This window comes from Penaeus japonicus, unplaced genomic scaffold (assembly GCF_977035675.1).
Source record: "Penaeus japonicus unplaced genomic scaffold, GWHDUDI00000001_assembly GWHDUDI00000036, whole genome shotgun sequence".
In the NCBI taxonomy this organism is placed as follows: Eukaryota; Metazoa; Arthropoda; class Malacostraca; order Decapoda; family Penaeidae; genus Penaeus; species Penaeus japonicus.
Window position 1 is genome coordinate 20,420,571 of NW_028234438.1, and position 20,762 is coordinate 20,441,332.

The window sequence follows — 20,762 nt, forward strand, 5'->3', positions numbered from 1 at the left end:
TCTCTTTTTTGCTTCTCTCTCTGTTTCTCGCACTCTCTTTCTCTCTCTCTTTCTCTTTCTCTGTTTTGCTTCTCTCTCTCTTTCTCTTTCTCTTTTTTGTTTTTCTCTCTCTTTCTCGCACTCTCTTTCTCTCTCTCTTTCTCTTTTTTGCTTCTCTCTCTCTTTCTCGCACTCTCTCTCTGTCTCTCTCTCTTAATCTATTTTTGTTTACACACTACAGCTAATTTTCTTTTGGTTACCTGTAAATCATACGTTTTTTCTTACATGTCTTTGATATCTAAAGCTCCGCCTACATTAATTGTTTTGCCATATCAAGCTCTAAAAAGAAATGAAAAGTCTCGTAGAATCATTTTTCCAACCCGATTCATCCAAGAAAATCCTTTTAATCGCGGGAAATGATCGAGGTGATTATCCCCGTTTTTATCGTTTCAAAGAAAGGAGTTTTGGTGGAGTAACCGACGTAAATCTTTTTTTGAAGGGAGGAACTTTAGTTCGACTTTGCTTTATATTTTACGCTCGTTTTGCGTCGCGAGAAATTAAGTAGAATTGAAATCTTCCATAACATGCTTTATAATTTATAGCTAAGATAATGATGTGAATTTAAATGCTGCCGAAACGATTGCCTCTCGCCATCTGATCATAAACATAAAACTTAAAAGGAATTCACTTAACATATATTTTAATCAAGTTGCGGTTTTCGGGAACCCGAAGCTAACGTCAAACGAGGTTCAATTTCACTGCAACAATGCATCTGTTAAGCAGAATGACGTATTAAGTAAATTCTATACAACTGGCAGTTTATATCGACACCTAAATATTCTCCACTTCCATATAGTTTACTTCTAGTCTCTGTTTCGACCTTTCTTCATTTTCTTCTCCCACTCTTTCGCCTTATTTATCACTTTCTCCTTCTTTCCCTTTCTTTTTTCTTCTAGGTCCTCTCCTTCTCCTCCTCCTTCCGTTCCCCTCCGATGCCCAGCCATGCGTCTTCAATCAAATTTATAGCCAGTCATCCTCTGAAACCGTCTTAACGACCTCAATAAATCAAACTGTGTCATCCTATCGTTAATAGACGCACGGAAGGGAGGGAGCGGATGGAGCGATAAGCAGAGCGGTGTACAGGGGGGAGGGAAAGGGAGAACGAGGGGGGGAAAGGGAGAATGAGGGGGGGAAGGGAGAACGAGGGGGGGAAAGGGTGGGTGAGGGGGGGAAAGGGTGGGCGAGGGGGGGGGGAGAGCGAGGGAAAGGGAGAACGAGGGGGGGAAAGGGTGGGCGAAGGGGGGAAAGGGTGGGTGAGGGGGGAAAGGGAGAACGAGGGGGGGAAAGGGTGGGCGAGGGGGGGGGGGGAGAGCGAGGGAAAGGGAGAACGAGGGGGGGAAAGGGAGAGCGAGGGAGGAAGGTAGAGAGTGAGGGAGAACGAGGGAGGGGGCGAGGAGTGGGGAGGGAGAGAACGAGGGAGGGAAAGAGGTGGAGAGGAGAGGGAGGGGAAGAGAGGTGGGATGAGGGAGAACGATGGAGGGGAAGAGAGGTGGGGAGGAAGAGAGGGAGAGAGTGAAAAGGGCAGAGAGAGAGAGGGAGGAAAAAATATGGAAGGAGGGGAAGAGAGAAAGAAAGAAAGAGAGAGAGAAAAAAAAATAAAGAAATATAGAAAGAACGAAAAGAGATGAAGATGAAGAGATAGAACAAACGGGAGAAAAGCAAAAAGCAAAAAAAAAAGGGCAATTATATTCGTTATGCCTGATTGACCATCTTGATAAGAAAAAAAATCATGCACTCCATAATTTCTAAGCTGAATTCAATAACCTTACACTCACTGTAATAAGGAGTAGTATCTAAACTTACCTCCGGGAGCCAAGACTATTACATTTTTAATTCTCTCAAAAAAAAAAAAAAAAAAAAAATATATATATATATATATATATATATATATATATATATATATATATATTATATATATATATATATATATATATATATATATATAAAGGTTCATCTGAGAGTTTCATTTTTTATTACGATGCCGTGCATGTTACCATACACGTACCATCCTTTTAATAAACGCAAAGTTAAACGGACGGATCTCTAAGCTGTTGGTCCGTTCAGCTATGTCTTCAAAAATACTTAGCTGTGTTAGTATCGTTGGTGATCGTGAAGTGCTTTGCTTATTTTCCTTCAAAGGAAATTAAGCCTTTGTTACATTTGTTGTACATTTATATATATATAGGGAGAGAGAGATTTTGGGATCATATTTGCATTTATTGGCATCGAATTTCATCAGCATGTGCTTTGTCATTATAATCAGCTGATAACATCTCGGTAAAGTATTTACTGATTAAATTCGTTTCACATTTCTCCATAACACTTTTTTATAAAGAACAAAAAATCTGAACGCTTATTTTAATTTTGCTGTAAAACACTAGTCCATCTCAATCCCAATACAAGGTACTTTAATCCATGCAATTCCAACGTCCTTAGAAAGAGAAATTTCATTGTGCATCGATTTTTTTCTTTTTTCTTTGTTTCGATATCGCTCTCACCGGACATGATTAAGATAAGCCAGACTTACGGAGCAGATACTTCACCGGGTTTATATGCGCTAAGGCGACCGTGCCTAGGTCTCAGGGTATGCTGACTCGATCTGACCTCGGTCCTTCCCCGCCGTGATGCCCAACCACAGCAGTAACCGCCAGGCGACAGTGGATCCGAACAGGATAACGTAATTTACGTCTTAGGATTGGTTGACTGAAGTCTTCCTAGAGGGCGTGTAAGTTGTAACGGCCAAATTATAATGTTGCCGAAAAAGCTGGACTGTGAAACGGTTAGAATGTCTTAAGAACATATTGCCAAAGAGTTAAACGGTCAAAAGGCTCCTATACAGGCAGACATTGAAAAAAAAAAAATTGCCTTGATCAATTATTTTTCTTATTATTCTTCTTATTCTTTCCCATCCTCTTACTTTCGACACATCCCTGAATGGCGCCCATTCTCAGTATGCTGCAGTGGAACATTAACAACAACTTTCCTAAGACTGCCTCCTTCGACACGATTTTATGATCTAGGAACGTAGGCACTGCCAAGCCCAAGAGGTCCTTGTCAAGAGACAGCCTATGTATCGTCCCTCAGTGAGAGCAGCTGGAAGCGGGGGTCCCTTGGGCTGTATAATGTATCTAGCAGGATAGGCTGCGGGTTCTTAGACATTGGTTAAGCTCTGTGCTTCTGCAGCGCAAGACGTCGTCGAAGTAGGGAAAGATTTCAGTGTCCACTACACCTTCAGATACAGCAGCCGTCACATAGTGAAGGTGCTTCAGCCTTGCCCATAGATACCTCTTCTCTGTGATTAGACCAACGCATGTCAACGATGAGTTCCTGGACCTGATTTTTATCAATGCAACCCAACAGGGAATAATGAAATTGTCTGTTGATCAGAATGTTACAATCAACATGGGACTGCCGTCACCTACTTGGATGATGATGCAGTACATATATTGCAGAACAATCTTAGGAGGAATGTTGATGTAGTTAGTTGGGGTGGGGGGGTCATTTCAGGGCGCCTAGATGTTGTGATAAACAAGCTCCTGGAACGGGAGTGTTGTGTTCATGCCAGGATAATTCCTTTTGCCTTCTCATCTCATACCTAGAACAGTAAGGGGATCTTATTCCCACACTGTCTTATTCTGGCCTGACGGAGAAGCAACTTAGGAACAGAACTACTAGAACCTTCGGTCTTTCCAGGGTGTTGCTTCATTCCGCGTCTGTTCTCGATCATTCCAACGGAGACCCTTTGGCCCTTCCTATGGTTCCCTTCGCCCTTCCAGTAATGGCTCTTTAGCTGATCTCCGATGTTGGATGGCAGATCCTGAAGCTGGATGACTGGGTGTAATGATATATAGTACAAACAGTGCGAACACTTAGTACTACACTTAGGCTATGTCATTGACCCTATAATACCAAAAGCTTATAGGCCTATTTTGAATAGGCGTGCATTGCAATTCACTCTAAATGATGCGCGGCGCTGAGTGTAAAACGCACATATTTCCAGGAGTCTTCAGCTGTGTATGTTTATGGTGTGAGGGAAGAAGTGCTTACATTGTTTCTCTCGGCCAAAATGCATAATCAAGTCCCACATTGGTGTTCCCGACGGTATAAGATCGTACACGTTATGAGGTTATACAAGGAAAGAGGATATTTTGATTATTTTTATGCGATTCCACAAGATTCCACAATCGCGCGATTACTCATTAGAGGGAGAGCTACCCAATACCCTCGTCTTTAGCATACATTCTAATCTTTTTTGTAATTTTTAGTATTTCTCTTATATATAGACCCTTCTAAAGGGAATTAAACCAGTTGCAAAAACTATTTCCACTTCTGTTTCCTTTCCATGCTCCCTGAAATAAAAGCTTGTTCTGACACGCCCCACACACGCCTATGGGCCACAGGACTACGGGGTGATGGAGCATCCCAGGGGACGTCTCGACTCCCTGTCAGTGACCATGACTTGAGGACTTTCATGTACAAGCATTTATTTCTTCCATAGGTTCTATAATTTCTTCAATTTGATTTTCTTCGTGCATTAAACTGACCTGATTTTCGTTTAATAACCTGCCAAAATACTGTAATTTTGTTTTTTTGTTAAAAATATTTTTGTACTGATCATCCAAAGTCAGGAACAAACTTACGTTCCAGGTTGATGGTAACGTACAAATCTGAAGGTTGGTGTTCAATAATAGTACTTTACATAAGTGCTTATAACATCTCATCGCAGACGTCAACCAGTTCCTCCTCCGCTCTGGTTCTTTCTGCCTCGGTGGTGCCTCTCTGATTGTCTCTTGGTATCTTGTCAAAAGGCCTTCCCCAAATCAACATCAAATGGGACATGTACTTCCTCTTCTCACCATACTTTTCTTGCAGTTGTTATTTATGCTTCCCTTAATGTCAATATTAATTTGTATGACTTATTTACAGAGATATCTGAATGTCTTTATATGGCTCAGAAAACTTTTGCACACCTTAGGATGAAACAAACTTGTGGTGTACACTACTATAAAACTACCACATTGTAAACAGTTTATTTTTCAATGTACAATGAATCACAAAGACAGTGTAATTTATACCCATTACCAAAAAGAAAATGGCTAATATCTGCACCTTATTCCACCATTTTACTTTTGATATTATGTATATAGTGTATATGCAACTTGTGTTGGTGGAAATTGCACATTAGTCAGGGATGTACCTATAGATTTTTAATAGTGGGTGCAGGCCTCTTATTTGTTGATAGTGAGCAGATATTTTGGCTTAGCAAATGAGTAAGGGAAGAAATTTATCAACAGATGCAAGCCTCTTCTCCTTATTTCTTCCCCATTTTGTCCCATGCATCTCCCTTTAATATGACTGACTTTAGCATTACTTTCCAACTTAACAAGATTCTTTTACTGGCACAAATTCCTAAAGTAAGAAATACTCAACCACGAGACCTTTATCATAGATAAACATGCTGCTTTACTAGAGAGAAAAAGGGATACATACTCAAAAGTCCTTGTATATAATATAAAACTTTTTATTGATGAAAATACACATCCTTCACCATCTGTATCAATGACTAATTACAGCAGAATTTAAAACTTTAACTATAATTTACAAAGTAACTCTTGGGAAAAAAAATGGGGGGGGGGGGGAATATACTGACCAAAAATCTACTTTTTGGAATATTGTTCTGAAACATACCTTTTTAAAAAATTATCTTTTTGAATATCCAGAACAAAAAATACAAATACAATGGTCAACAGTACTTGCTCTTTATAAAAAAAAAAGACTAAAAAAAATCCTTGTACCCTAAACTTACTATATGAGAATTAAAATGAATCACGGAAGTATGACGGCAATTCAGCTTCTGAAGATTTCGGAAAACCACGCGTAAAGGAATTGTCAACATCACAGATAAAAACTGGTGAAATTATTAAAGGCACTTGAGGGTAATTTGTGGCTGTGTTACCATTATGAATCTTTATGACAGGATTCTAATATCAGTTGCTCTTCTGTTAATCCACATTAGAAAAATTAAATAAAATAAAATCTGATAAAATAAGCAACATGATAATAGACTCCATTTGACATTCCTGCTTCACTTAAATGCTTTTATATGAATGAGCTCATAGCAAATAATGTAGAACTCCTACTTACTATTGGAAAAATATAATAAAATCTGGAGAACCAACATAGCATACATATTAATCTTATTCAGCTCTACAGGTACTCATGAATAGTACATTTAAAAAGGCACTGGATTATAAAAATACTTTCCATGCATAAAAATGGTGACAACTATTCATTTCTATCTGGATATCCCACAGTCTCTCTCAAATCTGGCAATGGCTCGAAATCCACTTTCAAAAGTTAAAATGATCAATCATATATAAAAGTTCATCCATCTTCTTTAAACACTTGCTTCCAAATCCTTAGAATTTTGACTGGTGTTCAATGCTTTCCCGTATCTTCATTCTGATCAAGCGCTCGTGAGGGAAACCCACAGATACAGTACTGATTCCCCAGGCCACTTCTTTTCTTTCTAACCCTACCATTGCCTTGAGCGAGACTTGAGCGAACAGTTGATTACCAAAACATCCCATATTATCTAGTCTGCTCAGTATCCCTGGCATATAATTTTCTTTCCCCTTGGTCTTAATGAGAATCTACGGCAGTTGGTGATCATCAAAAACAAAACGAAAAAAGACTGAGAAACAAAAATGAAGATGAAAAGATCTATTGATGACCAGACAAGAACCTGTTGGAACACTCACCATCTGCAAAGTTCACACAAAATCTTCCTTACATTTTCAATGACTTCTTACAACCGTTTGTGGGTAAACCATGAGTACATTTTTTTTTTTTTTTTCTGTAAATGATAAAATCAATTGACCAATCATTAGCAACATATCTATAAATGGCATATCAGCTACTATATGGTCCTATAATCTATGCTCTTGGTTTATTACCACTAAGGTGCTATAAAACCACAAAGTGTAAGGAGAAATTTAGTGGGAAATGTTCGTGCTATCACAGTTTGTATGGTGAGCATTGAGTAAAAGACAGTAATGCCCAGAGTACTTTTCGGCATTGCTTTGTACTCAATAGCAATTTGGAACTTATTCTTAGACCTCTGTATGAATTAATTGTACAAATATAGGTTTAGGCATTGATTATAGTTTAGTTTTCTTCGACTTGTATTTAAAACATTAATTTTCTAACTGTCCGAAGCCTAATCTAAAGTACATAACATATTTAATATACATCTTAGAATAAAATCAATTTCTCCCAACATTTATAGCTCTTGCAACATTTTTCATTTTGTAAAACATTAAGTATACATATTAAGTTTATCTTTAATAGCCCACAATTAAAATTATCATCTAAAGGTAACCTATCAAAATCTTCTGGACAAAGCCATTTTCTTCAACAAACAATTAAAACAAGTTTACCTTCTCAACCCCACATGAATAGACCACAGTTTGTCGCATGAAATTCTTAAGACATTTTTCCAAATGCGTTAAGATACAAACTGCTGATCTTTTTATTGCTTTACAACAATGCCTCATAGTTCTTATATATGTTCACTAGAAGGTGAACCTTTGTGTCTTTTAAATTTCTATATTACTACGTTATAAGTACTAACAAAAAGAACGAGAGAACAATAAAAACTTTTCAATTCACAATAAAACTTTTTTTTTTTTTTTCTTTAACATCTCTCCATTCACAATACCAATTAAAATTTGAAAAATATTACCCTTATATCTCATCCTCGCTCGTAAGATCATGGAAAGTTATTTTTGTCAGCAGGTCGTCCGCATCTCCCTTCGGAACGGGCGCATATGCACTGCCACCATTACTGGCAGACTTGGCACCACCCCCTGGGCTGAGGGCAGGCACTCCGACGACAGGGTACGACCTCCTTGACGAGTTCCTGGCTCGCAAGACCAGCACAGCAAGAATCAGCACCAGGATGAGCAGGCATAGGAGGATCCCCAGCAAGAACTTGTACCAGGACTGGAGGCTCTCATAGGCATCATGAAGGGTGCTTGGGTGACAGTAGTTCTGACCCTGAAGAGGGAGGGAAAAAAAGGTTATCAAATAGGAGGATAAATGCCAATGCCAATGATAAAGTGCCATGTCTGTTTTCACACGTTATCTTGTGTGTCTATATTTGTATTCAAAGCAGAAGAGGGTTTGATGTACAAGAATCTCTTTCAATTCCTTTGTACTCTTATATGATTATACATTTTTCAAGATGTAACCACTATAGTGAAATGACTAACAATGAGGTGATAGAATTAGTTTGAATTTACTTCTTATATCATATAATGATGTCATATCAAACTTTGTGTAAAGTCATACAACAGATATCCTTTTCTTATCTACTAATTTTGAAATCTGCCTAAATGTATTCCTCAAAAAGAAGAACAAATATTCTTACAAAATTTTACAGACTATCTCATCAACAAGATTAGACACTACCTTATGGCCTAATTCAAAGGTTATGGCATACCTTATAAGCATTGTAGAGCACAGCATCCCCCCAGCAACTCGAACACTCGTAATCCTGCGGTCCTGAACAGCTGCGGCAAGTGTAGTGACAGGGCCTGCATGTTGGTGGTCCTGTGGCTCCTAGCCTCTCAGGGAACCAGCCATAGTAGTTCTCTGGGCAAGAGGCTACACACACACCTTCATGCAGAAGATGGTTCTTCTCACATTCTGTAAGTGCAGGTTGAACTGTCAGTGTCTGGATAAGTTTGTGTCTTAGATGTTGCTGCTAGATATTCATGTGTCATGAGAGCCTACTGTATCTTTCACATTTTCATGTTAATAAGCTTTATATTGCATTGGACAAGTTTAAACTGTCATGCAGAGACATCCATTTATTTTTGACAAGAAAAAAATCATACCATAATTTAATTTCCAGTATATAAAAAAGAGTAAAAATCAATAATCACTATATTGTGTTGAGGAAACATGGTTCTAAAAATACAAAATGTCATGCACTTTGATAACACTCCATATAGATTTATAAAACGCTGTCTTTTGCAAGCCAGCATCAACACCTACATCATTTAAGTTCTACTGACAAATTTCTCATACATACAAAAAAAAAAAAAAAGCTGATGGAATGATAAAATGTTATATATGCATTATTATACAAAAAATATGCAGTAGATGCATAATACAACAACTATTCTAAAAGGTTTTATCACATGCAGAGATGAAGTGCACACTGAATAGTCAGTCACCAGGACCCAGACACTACGAACACACTATCACAAATTTCTGTCTGCACATGGCATGGTCGCAACAACTTACAGATGGTGGTTAGTTGGCAGAAAGATTCCAAGTGTAAGATAACCCGTCTGGAATAAGAATCTGGGACAGAGTGAAAGTGAAGTACAACGAGAGAAAGCATCTCCATCAGAAGGTGCTCTTGTCCAATAAAAGGAAGGAGAGGCAGCTGTGTGTTGATGTGGTAATAACGTCTCTTGGTTTTCACTCAATATTTGATCAGAAAATAAAGATTGGCCTATAGAAGAAGCAGGATCTTTAACATTACAATAATGTCAAATGAAGAGGTATATGAAAATACTTCAACAAGAAGGTCTCTATGCAATATATAAAGTGTCTTAATCCTTTTCCTTATTGTATAATTAGTTTGTTCAGATGCATGGCTCAATAAAAACTACTCTTTTAAGCTTTCATTAGTTTTGTAGTTCAAAAAGGGATGGTTAGAGTTTACTTGGTGAGGATTTGTTTAACTTCTCTCTTTATTTTAGTCTGGCAATTTTAAAAAGGTTAATCTGCAACAACTCACCTGTACAGTGAGCAGGCGAGTGTTGCCAGCGAGGCCCCACACCAACACGCACACCGACAGCCAACACCACCACACAGCTGCGGTCTCGCTCACCTAACTCCATTCCACCTCCAATACCCCGGCCTTTATGCCCTCCCACAGCCGCCACTTGCCACAACGACAACCGACGGCCGCTAAGGTAGCCGAAAGACTTGTGGTGTTTGGGTGGTGGCAGCTCAAAAAGCAGCAATATGAGTTTTGAGTAATAATGGGAGAAGGGAGGAAGAGAAGAAAGGGGAGAGGGGAGTGGGGAAGAGAAAAACAAAAGGTATAATGTAAGAGCAAATTAGAAAAGAATTTTGCAGGCTGTTAAAATTTAAAGAGAGATAAAAAAATGGCAACAATGAATGCCACAGGAGAGGGATAAGGTAGGGATGTTTCTTCACAGAGGTAGGGGATGTATATCAAAGATGAAGTGTGTGAGGAAGCTTTAGTATGTAGATTTTGTTAGAAGACTTACTGGGCTGTGTAAGATGCATGTGTGAAGAAGATTTATAGGAGGGCAGAATGAAAAAGATATGTATAATAATAAGAATATGAGAAAAGGGCAAGACAGAGGACAATTAGAGATTATAGCACATACACTCATTTTGCTGAGAATAAACATCACATAAATCATCCTGATGTACAAAATGTTATATTTCATTAGTAGAACAAAAAAAGATAAACAATTAGATTTCATTTGGCTAAATAAATAACCTGAAATAAGCTAAAACAATGATGATCTTCCCTGATACAAGACTTTCACTTTACTAATACTAATAATCCTTCATACTAAAGGACACCCTCAGCTGTCATACAAAATAATTTTCTCCCATATCTTATAACTAGTTTTATCTCCATATTCTCCAAAAGGAATCTCTAGGAACAAGTATTCAAACTTAGATTAAGTATTATGGGCTCACAAACTATGAGAGAAAATAAAGTAACTTTAATTGCACAAATCAAGTTGCATGCATGGATAAATAAGGTAAAAGAAGCTAAACTCATAAAACCATTGTGCAGTATGATAAAGCTACAATAACCCATATTAATAAGCATATAATTAATACAGACAGAAGCCCCAAGAAGCAAGTAGAAGCAAAATAATAAAATAAAAGATATTAGTCAAGCCAAGAAACAAATATATTTCCACAATTCTAAGCCTTTTTTTTTTTTTCTAATGAAAAAAAAAATATATATATGTATACGTATCACTTTTACTATAACAGCAAAGGCTTTGAACTTTGGAAATATGATGTCCATCTGAAGACAATATGCAAAAGAAAAACTCAGCTCTTTGCCGCTACAAGTAACTTACGGAGGAGAATCTCTCTCTTCTTCCTAGTACCCACATCTGTATCAATTAGAAAAGGTTGCGAACATTCTGAAACATGCAGAAATCTCATACAGAGTTAACCATCCCTGGCTAATATATGCAGCTGCTCTCGACCAATTACAATATGTATATACAAGTATTTAGTTTCGGCACTGAACCTCATGCAAGCCAGGGTAGGACAGCCATGTTTAGTTCTTTAGCGGGTAGCATTAACCCTTAGTCTTTCCTCCTCTTTCTCTCTTGCTTTTGAGTTTAAGATAATCTGTGCTATTAAGTCTAGCTATTGAGGGATGGCAAACCTGTTGTATATCTACTTTAAGTATATCTTCCACAGTTATAAGAAAATGATTATATTAGATAAATGCCGTTTCATGCAAAATCATGCCTGCCAAAAAAAAAGAAAAAGAAAGGAGGAATATAAAAAGTGTGCCTCTAAATACAAGTTCCTTTTGAAGGACTGACTCATTGATAACACAGCAGTGCCTTAGTTTTACTTGAAACATGGAGAGATTGTACCTTAAGTCGTATTACATAATAATCCACCGACTCCAGAAATAAAATAAAATGATCTAACATAATTACACTTCCTTAAGAGTTTCATAAATTACATAAATCACACTAACTACATAAAACATCTGTAAATACAAACACACTTTTCTATTCATCTGCAAAATAACACCAGCCATAAATCAAACTGAAAAATTGTGTCAGGCAAAATCAAACTGGCTTGTGGAGCACGCATCGTCTCAAACCATACCAGTTCTTTCAGTGATGTATATTATACTAATTTTAGAGCCTTTGATTAAATGCAGAAAAAGCAAATGGAGTTTTGTACACTATCTTTTTTATTTATCTTGATAATATTTTATAAACAATAGCACGTTAAAAATGGATTAAAAGATTTTAGTGCTTTCCAAATACAAGTACTAACATTCTTTGAAATTAATGTGCACAATGATTAATCATTACTGATTAACATGAAACTCCTATTAGGGAAGAAGACTATAAATGTTCAATACTGAAGGCATACTGGTATTGGTACTTGACTGAAATTGCAGCATGCACTACAAAAAAGGGAAAAATCTAACCAAAAATATAAAAATAGTGTGAACCAACACAGATGTTCCCTCCACCTTGAAATGGTAAATGTTTGCATGATATAGAAAGCATTTATAAAGTTACCTTGATTCTCCTTAACTAATGCTATTAGATGTATAAAGAAAAAAAAATATGGAAAACCTGTCACCCAAAAAAGAAAACTTATAAAATACATTTAGACTGCCATTCCAAGATACATACATGGCTTAAAAAAATAAATAAAAATAACACCTCAGCTGTTAGCAATTCCTTTATGGGAAGACATTTCTTGCCTTTTAACATTTTCCCAATCCTGCTGCAAGATGCATTGCAACATAGGAGAAGGATAGAGCATGCTTCTAATAAATCATCAAAAACTATTTCAAAAGTATGTATGAGTCGCACACAAACCTTGAGACATCGTAAAATACTATGCTCATTATCTTCAACTGTCCGAAAGCTTTTAATTGGCTAATTACAAAATTCAGCCAATTAAAAGCAAAGCAAGAGTCTGAGCTCAAGATCATTCTTCCAGGATGGTAAACACAACAGTTTAAGTATATAATCATGACTTGTTCAGGTATGTGACAGTCCTTAAAATTTTGAATGGCCTTCTTTAATTAACCTGTTAATGACGGGGCTGTTTTGGCTCGAAATGGTCGAAACGCCAGGATATTTCAAACACATAAGCCTAATGCCTCGGGCTATTCGCCTGGCTGCGAATAGCCCGCGGCCAAGTGCTGTACACCTGATCACCCAGCACGCCAGCCAGGAGGATAGCCAAGACGAAATATCTCGTCTCCAGCGGCTGCCACCACTTGACGTGATATCTTGTCACACGTCATTAACGGGTTAAAGTCAATGGACTAGCAAGGCCTTGTCAGTTTTTTCTTACATTTCATTAATTGGTAAGTATTCAGCACAAGAAAAATGTGACCTAAAAGTATGTGGTCAGCAGCATATCAAATCACTGTGGAATAGATTTCAAAGATAAATTTTAATGTAACAAGAGCAAGCAAGAGAGTAACAATCTGCTTTGACTTAATCATCATAAATGCTGATCACACAAATATTGCTGGCATATCTTTGAGGATTTGCCAAAATCAAATCAAGCTTCATTTCTGTGAGATAAAGCTATTCCATGGAAGTCACATTCATGGTATTTGAAGGTTTGACAAAGAGCCTAATCATTATGAACTACCAAAGTTAAAAAAGACATGGATAAAAAAATCTTTTTATTTAAGTCACTTGTGACCTCTTTACAAAGACAAACATACGATATGTGACAGAGAACACTAAACTTCTCCACAACCATTTCCCTCAAAAAACTTGTAATATATAAAAAGATTTGCAGCTTTAAAACACCAACACAGAAAGTTCCTTAATTATAAATACACACACCTCATTAAAAAAAAAAAAAATCTTTCCTTCAACCAGTTTCTATCAAGCATTCACAATTGAGCTCGGTATTACATAAAGAAAACAAGTGAACAGGCAGGCAGGCTGACAGGTACTTAATATAAATAAACTTCAGCATAATACAGAATCATTCAAGCTGAAGCCACACACTGTCACTAAGCTTACTAAACATTACTTCTTTATTTCGCACTCTTTTTTTTCTCATTTTCTTTTTCAATTTCAGTCCAGTTTACAAGACATACTGAGGTCTTGCAGTATTACAAACTCACCAATTTTAATACTAAGGAGAAATACTTGTACCATCCTATTAGGAGGACATTCAAATACCTCAGCCAATTTACGGATGGTTTTCAATGACGGTCCAGAATGCACAACGACAAGCTCTCCACATCGTCATATCTCTCCCTCTCTCTCTTTCTCTCAACACTTATAACAAAAAAATACTCATCCATGCAAAAAAAAATAAAAATATAAAACAAAAATAAAAACAATCTAAAATATATTTTATTCTACCTTTTTACTTTTTTCTTTTTTTTTTTCTTTTTTCTTTTTTCCCCTCTTTGGACCCTACACTTCAGAATGGACATGGAAGAATTCTGCTCTCTGGAATTCTCAACAAATATCTTCCGATCAACAACCTAAAATACATCAAAACAGGAGGAACTACAGGAAATTTAACAATTAAACAGGAACTCAAAACAGAAAATGTCTTTTCTCTCTTCACATTCCGGATTCACAAGTTTTGCACTGAACCACAGCATAATCACTGCCAGCACAAACAAAAATTATTTATACAAAGACCAAGAATATATATATAAAGAAGGCAAAAGTAGTGTAAGAAATTGAAGGAACATTGTACATCAGTTTTTTTTCCCAAATCTTTTTATATGTGACCCTGAACACACATTTATAGCCTGGTGACCCTGACAGCAGAAATAAAGTTGGTGTTTCATCATTACGATTTATAGATAGAAAAAAAAAAAAATCTCAATTTTACCATATTCTAATGAGCAAGAAATTTATATTTTGTATTCCTAATGTGAAAACTTTGCCCTATTTGGTATTATCAGGATATTCTCTCTTCCTACTAAAATTTATATATTTCTCAAACCATCCTGTGACCCTCAGGAAATGAGGGTCACAACCATGAGTTTCAAGAAAGGGGCTTTTTTCTCGCAATTGCTTTTAAGACTGATAATTATGAGAAGCACTAAATAACCCTCTCAGTATATTGCAACAAACAAGGAACATGACACAGCACTTAATCCAAAATACGTTGCAAAAGAAATGCCATAATAAGAACACTTTCAGAGACAGAAAAGACTGCAGTGAATAGTGAATAAAAATACCATAGATCTCATACGAACGGCATGTAACTTCATAATAATGAAGTCTAACTTACTCATAGTAACTAAAACATCACCAACAAAAACTTCAACAGTAATATCCATGACAAAACATAGTCCATGATGGGTATCCATCACCTTGCTAATAATATCAACTCTTATATCAAATAACTAAGAATATCAATGTACCAGAAAAGAAATTGAAAATTATGCCCCATGAATAAAGAAAAACAACAAAAACATAGGGAAGATTACAAGAAACTATTTAGCAGTAAAACTAAGTAGTAAAGAAAGAAAATGTTTAAAAATACAAAAGATTTGGCAGAATTCTTTGAACTCTAATCTCAAACATCAATGTGGAACTGATGGTTTCAATATCTTATTGCTGAGAAACTATATTACAGTAATTTCATATAGGTAGCATATAGATGTGCTTGAATGCATTTGTGTATGCTCTTGATTGTTAGTGTGCATGTATGGGACTCAAAGAGTGCAAGTGTTCAAGTGTGTAGTGCATGTGCCTGTTCAAGTGTGTATGCGTGTGCCTGTTCAAGTGTGCTTGTGCGTGTGTGTGTGCGTGGGCATGGGCGTGGGCGGTGTTGTGTTTAGTAGATGTGTATATTTAAATATGCTTCTGCAAACGTGTGTATGTGGAAGTTTGGATACATGTGTAAAATAATAAACCATACAAGTAAATAGATAAAGCTAAACAGGAGAATATTTTGTATTCTGGAACTTCCTGCACTAACTTTTGAAACCTGCATTATTGCGGATATGTAACTAAACACTTTAAAAAAGGTTGCACCTTAAAGTATGGCAAAATCTGGAAGCGGCGAAGTAAAATATATGAATAAAATCAAAAGAACTTCTATAGTGAACAAACAACAATAATATAGACCTTTAAGAGGTAAAACTTGCATTCACCATTAACACTAAAGCCTTTCACAAACACCGCTGATGCTCTCCGTGATTAAACAAGTGCAGAATATCTCGCTTCATTATCTATATATACCTAATCCTGTAGAATCATGCAAACTTACATCCTACTCACTATCAAAAAACATAACAATCATTAGCCATATGTGATTCAAGGTACGTCACCAGCTGAGAGTGGCAACAAGATGAAAAACCTTCGCTCTGTTCCATTCTTAAGTACCACATTAAGATTACATAAACACTTTAACATACAGTACATACAACATATCCAGCACCTGCCTGCACATGTGCACATGATATCTTTCTTTCTTCACAGCAGTAGTCTGGCAAGTAAAGATTAGAAATGGCTATTGTGAAACCCGCTTTATTACTCTACTTCTTGTGTTATAACTCGTATAAAAAAACACACTTTTTCGTTCCCCTTTCATATCACAATGCATTAGGATATATGCATGCAATTACTCAAGACTAATATTACCAAATGATTTCTTATTTTTACTCCCTGACTATTTACAGGAGATTAAAATCAATATTAAAAAGTCCTTTTGTTAATCCAACTATGAACTGTACAGAAAATTTACATCCTTCAAATTTGTTTGAAATGATCAAAACATTTTAGGATCAATCAAATGAAGAGCTCTTCCTCTTAATATCAATTTCCTCTATAATTCAGATTCTGAGAAATAAACAAACCCCACTCATATTCAAGAAGATTATAATTAGCATTTAATATTTGGAATGTCTTTTGTTTTACTTTTTCAAAGGTTTAGAACAGGTTTATGTTTAGCAATCCATATTTCATGAAACAACAGTCTTTAAACAGACAAGAGACAAAATATTATATAGATACATCTTGTTATTATATTTCTGTTATATTGCAGTAAATAAAAAGTGCATTTTGATATTTCACAAATGTAAAACTAGAAGTCTATTAGCAACAAAAAATAATCTGAACCTTCCTACAAACTAGATAAATACTTATTCCTCTTTTAAAGAATGATTTACATTTTACAATCAGATCAGAATCAATATTGCACCAAAAGATGACACAAAATCCTTCTATTACCACTTCTGTTATCTAGAAATGCTAAGAAAAAAAAACAAAAAAACACAAAAAGTATCTGCTGAAACCCATACATTAAACACTTTCCTTGATTACGGAGCCCCACTTATTGAACATGATAAATATATTCTCCTATTTCCATTTCTTATCTTTTTCTCCTCCTCCTAGCCTTCTCCCCCCCCCTCCCACCCTAAGAAGGATTTTCAAACTTGGCATCACCTGATGAGCACCATTTCTCAAAAGAAAATAGAGGAAGGAAAAAGATGCACATCACATAAAGGACACCACATTCATACTTATATACATCGTGAGAGGTGGTGATGAACGAGTTATACAGAGCTCGTTGCAAAGTTGTTTTTATTAATCTTTTAGCAAAAGAGAGACTGCAGTCAATCAACATTCACTATATACAACTCACAGTCACTGAGTCAAAACACACGCGACGAAAGTTATAGTCTTATATCAAGGTCACCCATGATTTCTTAAAAAATGATAAAAGTACATCTGTTGGTGACTGTAGAACATTTTTACATCTCGGCAATGAAAATGTGTCCCCTCATAACATAACAGAGGGAACCTTACTCATACAAGTACTAGGTAGCAAAGCCAACCAGTTTAACCACAATACAAAAAAAAATCTTTGGTTACAAGTGAGGTAAGAAAACTCGTACTCAGGTCCACCCATGCAAAATGAATAAATAGATACAGTATAAAGAAAAAAAGAAAAGAAAAAAAAGAAATGAAAATAAATTGAAAAAATTATAAAAACTATATCAACACCACACAATAATAATAATGAAAATAAAATAGCAACGATGATATTACTGATCATTAAAATAGGTACTGAAAATCCCTAAATATACAGACAATAAAAGTAGGAATCAATTACCTACATGCTACAGATTTAGGTCTTACTTTCAAAAAAAAAAATTGACATAACTTTACTTGAATCAAAAGACTTTTCAGCAAATATAACTACTTAACCTACACAAACTGAACAACAGTCTATTTCCTTCTGCTATGAACCTGGACTCGTTTTGACTGACAACAATAACCGATACATTTATATTGTCAACTTTCAATGCGTCATTCCCCTAGAGTCCTCAGACTTGTAACAGCCAACATGCAGCTGGAGCCATCAAGAGTACAAAATATATGTAATGAGCATAATACAAGATCTGTGAAAGTCTTATAATATCCATCAAACTATTGCTGCACACACGCAAAAATAATACTAATGGTCTCTCATCAAGGAAATGTGCAATAGTTTCACACACGCGTAATGGCACTGGTATAAAATACTTCCACATTCTTGAAAGGGTAAAACTTAATTCATCTTATAACTAGGAATATCCATGATACGAGGAAATGATGATAAATATCATCACTATGATGATCATTATTAATCCTAACTGAAATCATAGTGCTACTAATAAAAGAATAGGAATAAAGAATTACTGACAATAATAATAATAATAATAATAATACCAATAAATAAAAGTAGAAACTATGATAATATTACTAACAACATGATGTACATAATGCAGGAGGCACCTAAGACATAGCCAGAGGCTTGTAGAGAATTTACCAGAGTTATCGAGCTATAAAACATCATAAAAAAAATTCTCTCTCTCAGAGGTCCCTGCCAACACCTGCTATCTCAGCTGCTGGTTCTGACAACTAGCTACTAGTAACAGGTTATGATTTCTCCACCCACTTTAGCTCATTCTCTGAACGGTATGTAAGCAAAATGGCTACAAGACTTTTTTTTGGTGTATATTCCCTGGTGGAAGACGTGCCATAAATGATAACACAGGATTTTCCCCATTCGTTAGTCTGGCAAGAGAGACTCTGACCTAACTTCCATTTTCACTGTCAATTCCTCCTCCTCCTCCTTCCCTCTCCAGCGCACACACATACGGAACACATTGAAATTAACTGGGAATCTCGAATATTGACTGAAAAATAAAAGAACCAAAAATAAAAGTATACAAAAAAATAGAAATAAAAAGAACATGTACCATAAGACCTTTTAAAAGTAAAATACAAAAATAATCTTAAAAAATGCCATAAGTTTCTGTAAAAAGTCTGGCCCCCCCCAAATTAAATTAGGGCCAAAACCCCCCCCCTCAAATAACTGGTGGCTAGAATTCTGGCTCCAACACTAAAGCTCAACACTCACAAGGCTATCTAGCCCAAGACTACAGAGGCAGCTTCAAGATATATTTATATATATATCTAAAGTTTGTAGAGTAAAAATGAGTATAAAATGCCAAAGGCACTCTATGAAACAATCCTCAAGGGCAGATGAGAAGTCTGTGCTTCCATGTTTTTAAAGCCTTTTTTTTTTTTAGCTTTCAAACATCTATACATCAAAAGAGCTGGAGGGTTTTTTGATTTAGCTTTTTTTTTTTTTTACTTTTTTAATTTTTGTTTCGTTTCAGTCTTTGTGAACTCTGCTGAAAATTATAGTTAATAAACCCTGGAATTATCTGGTCAATGTTGCCATCAGTAGACTAACCTCCAAGACCCATCTCGGCCCTGGCTTCAGAAGCATCAGGTCATGGACATGGACATCACTCTACTGACCTGCTCCTGAAGGGCTTTCTTCCGGTTCAGCCACGACAAAGGGACTCATCATCCTCAAGTGTAAATCCATTCATTACGTTGTACAAATAAAAAGACTAAAAAGCTAAAATCCTTGACACTAACTGCACCTAACTAACAAGGTCGGCTGCTGTAATAAGGCTGGCGATGCACTATGCGCAGCCCCCCCCTCTTGCTGGGCGTCACACTTAGATTCACTAACAAGTGTTCCTGCGGCGCGCAGGGCCTCGCCCAGCCGACGCCCGTGTAGGGAGTGCCGGGGCTGCCCCCCAGCGCTCGGCGCCTTCCATGGGCTCGGCTGCCCCACAAGGATACCACCCACCACCAAGTGCACCACCACCACCACAAGGCACAAACCTATGCATGCCCCGGCGGCGTCCACGCGGCTGCAGCCGGGTGGCAGCGCCTTCTGGAGGGCTGCCAGCTGTAGCGTCTGGGGCGTCGGGGTCGGCGAGGCTGCCGTAGCCGACGAGTGGCCCACGCCCGAGCTGTCAGGGTCCCGGGTCTCCGTCTTGCCTTCGGTGGTGTCGATCGACTGGTGGACGGCGGGGTCGCTGGCGTGGGGGTCGTCGGGGGACTGGTCGCCCTGCTGCGGGGACACAGGCTGCCCCGGCTCCGTCTCCGTGCCGTACAGGATCAGGCTCCACTCCTTCACCTCAGCTTTGTCTGCAGGAAACAAGACCCGTTAGTCAAAGTTGCACTTCCGTACTGCATTTGAGTGGGAAACAGGAGAATGATCAGTGCATGCTTCTTCATCTCCCTAATCCCTCCCTCCATAAACTCGTCATGATTATGTACATCAATGACCCGCTTTTCATCCTAACCAGTATCTGAATCAGTGAAAAACATAAGAAAATAGTAATGCAACTCATAGGTTATCATTAGGTCAAAGAATTTTTTTATCCAAATCATAATTATTATTTATCCCTAAAAAAGAAAAAAAAATCATTAAAAAATACATGCACAAGCATTTAATATAATGCACAGGTCTTAAGAGCACACTGAATAAAATAGAAAGAAAACAAATGGCAAAAGAAAGGACAATATGAGCATGTTTCTTTACACATTGTAATAATAATAATAAAAAAAAAACATCAGCCACAT

The 20,762-nt window shown here is 36.9% G+C and overlaps 1 protein-coding gene across 6 annotated transcripts in view; it reads right to left on the minus strand.

Annotated features, from left to right (window-relative positions):
- Positions 1-5,539: 5,539 nt before the first annotated feature.
- Positions 5,540-20,762, minus strand: part of LOC122248384 (furin-like protease kpc-1) — a 439,251-nt gene continuing 424,028 nt past the window's right edge. For 2 of the 6 annotated variants that reach the window (XM_086531729.1, XM_086531726.1), the window contains 4 exons: positions 20,016-20,324; positions 11,193-11,228; positions 8,543-8,748; positions 5,540-8,097 (listed from right to left, as the gene is read on the minus strand). In XM_086531729.1, the coding sequence (XP_086387855.1) occupies positions 7,786-8,097; positions 8,543-8,748; positions 11,193-11,228; positions 20,016-20,324 (863 nt within the window). In that variant the 3' untranslated portion in view covers positions 5,540-7,785. Of the gene's footprint in view, positions 8,098-8,542; positions 8,749-11,192; positions 11,259-20,015; positions 20,325-20,762 lie in introns of all 6 variants that reach the window. The other 4 variants (XM_086531728.1, XM_086531725.1, XM_086531730.1 and 1 more) reach the window with 2 other exon arrangements.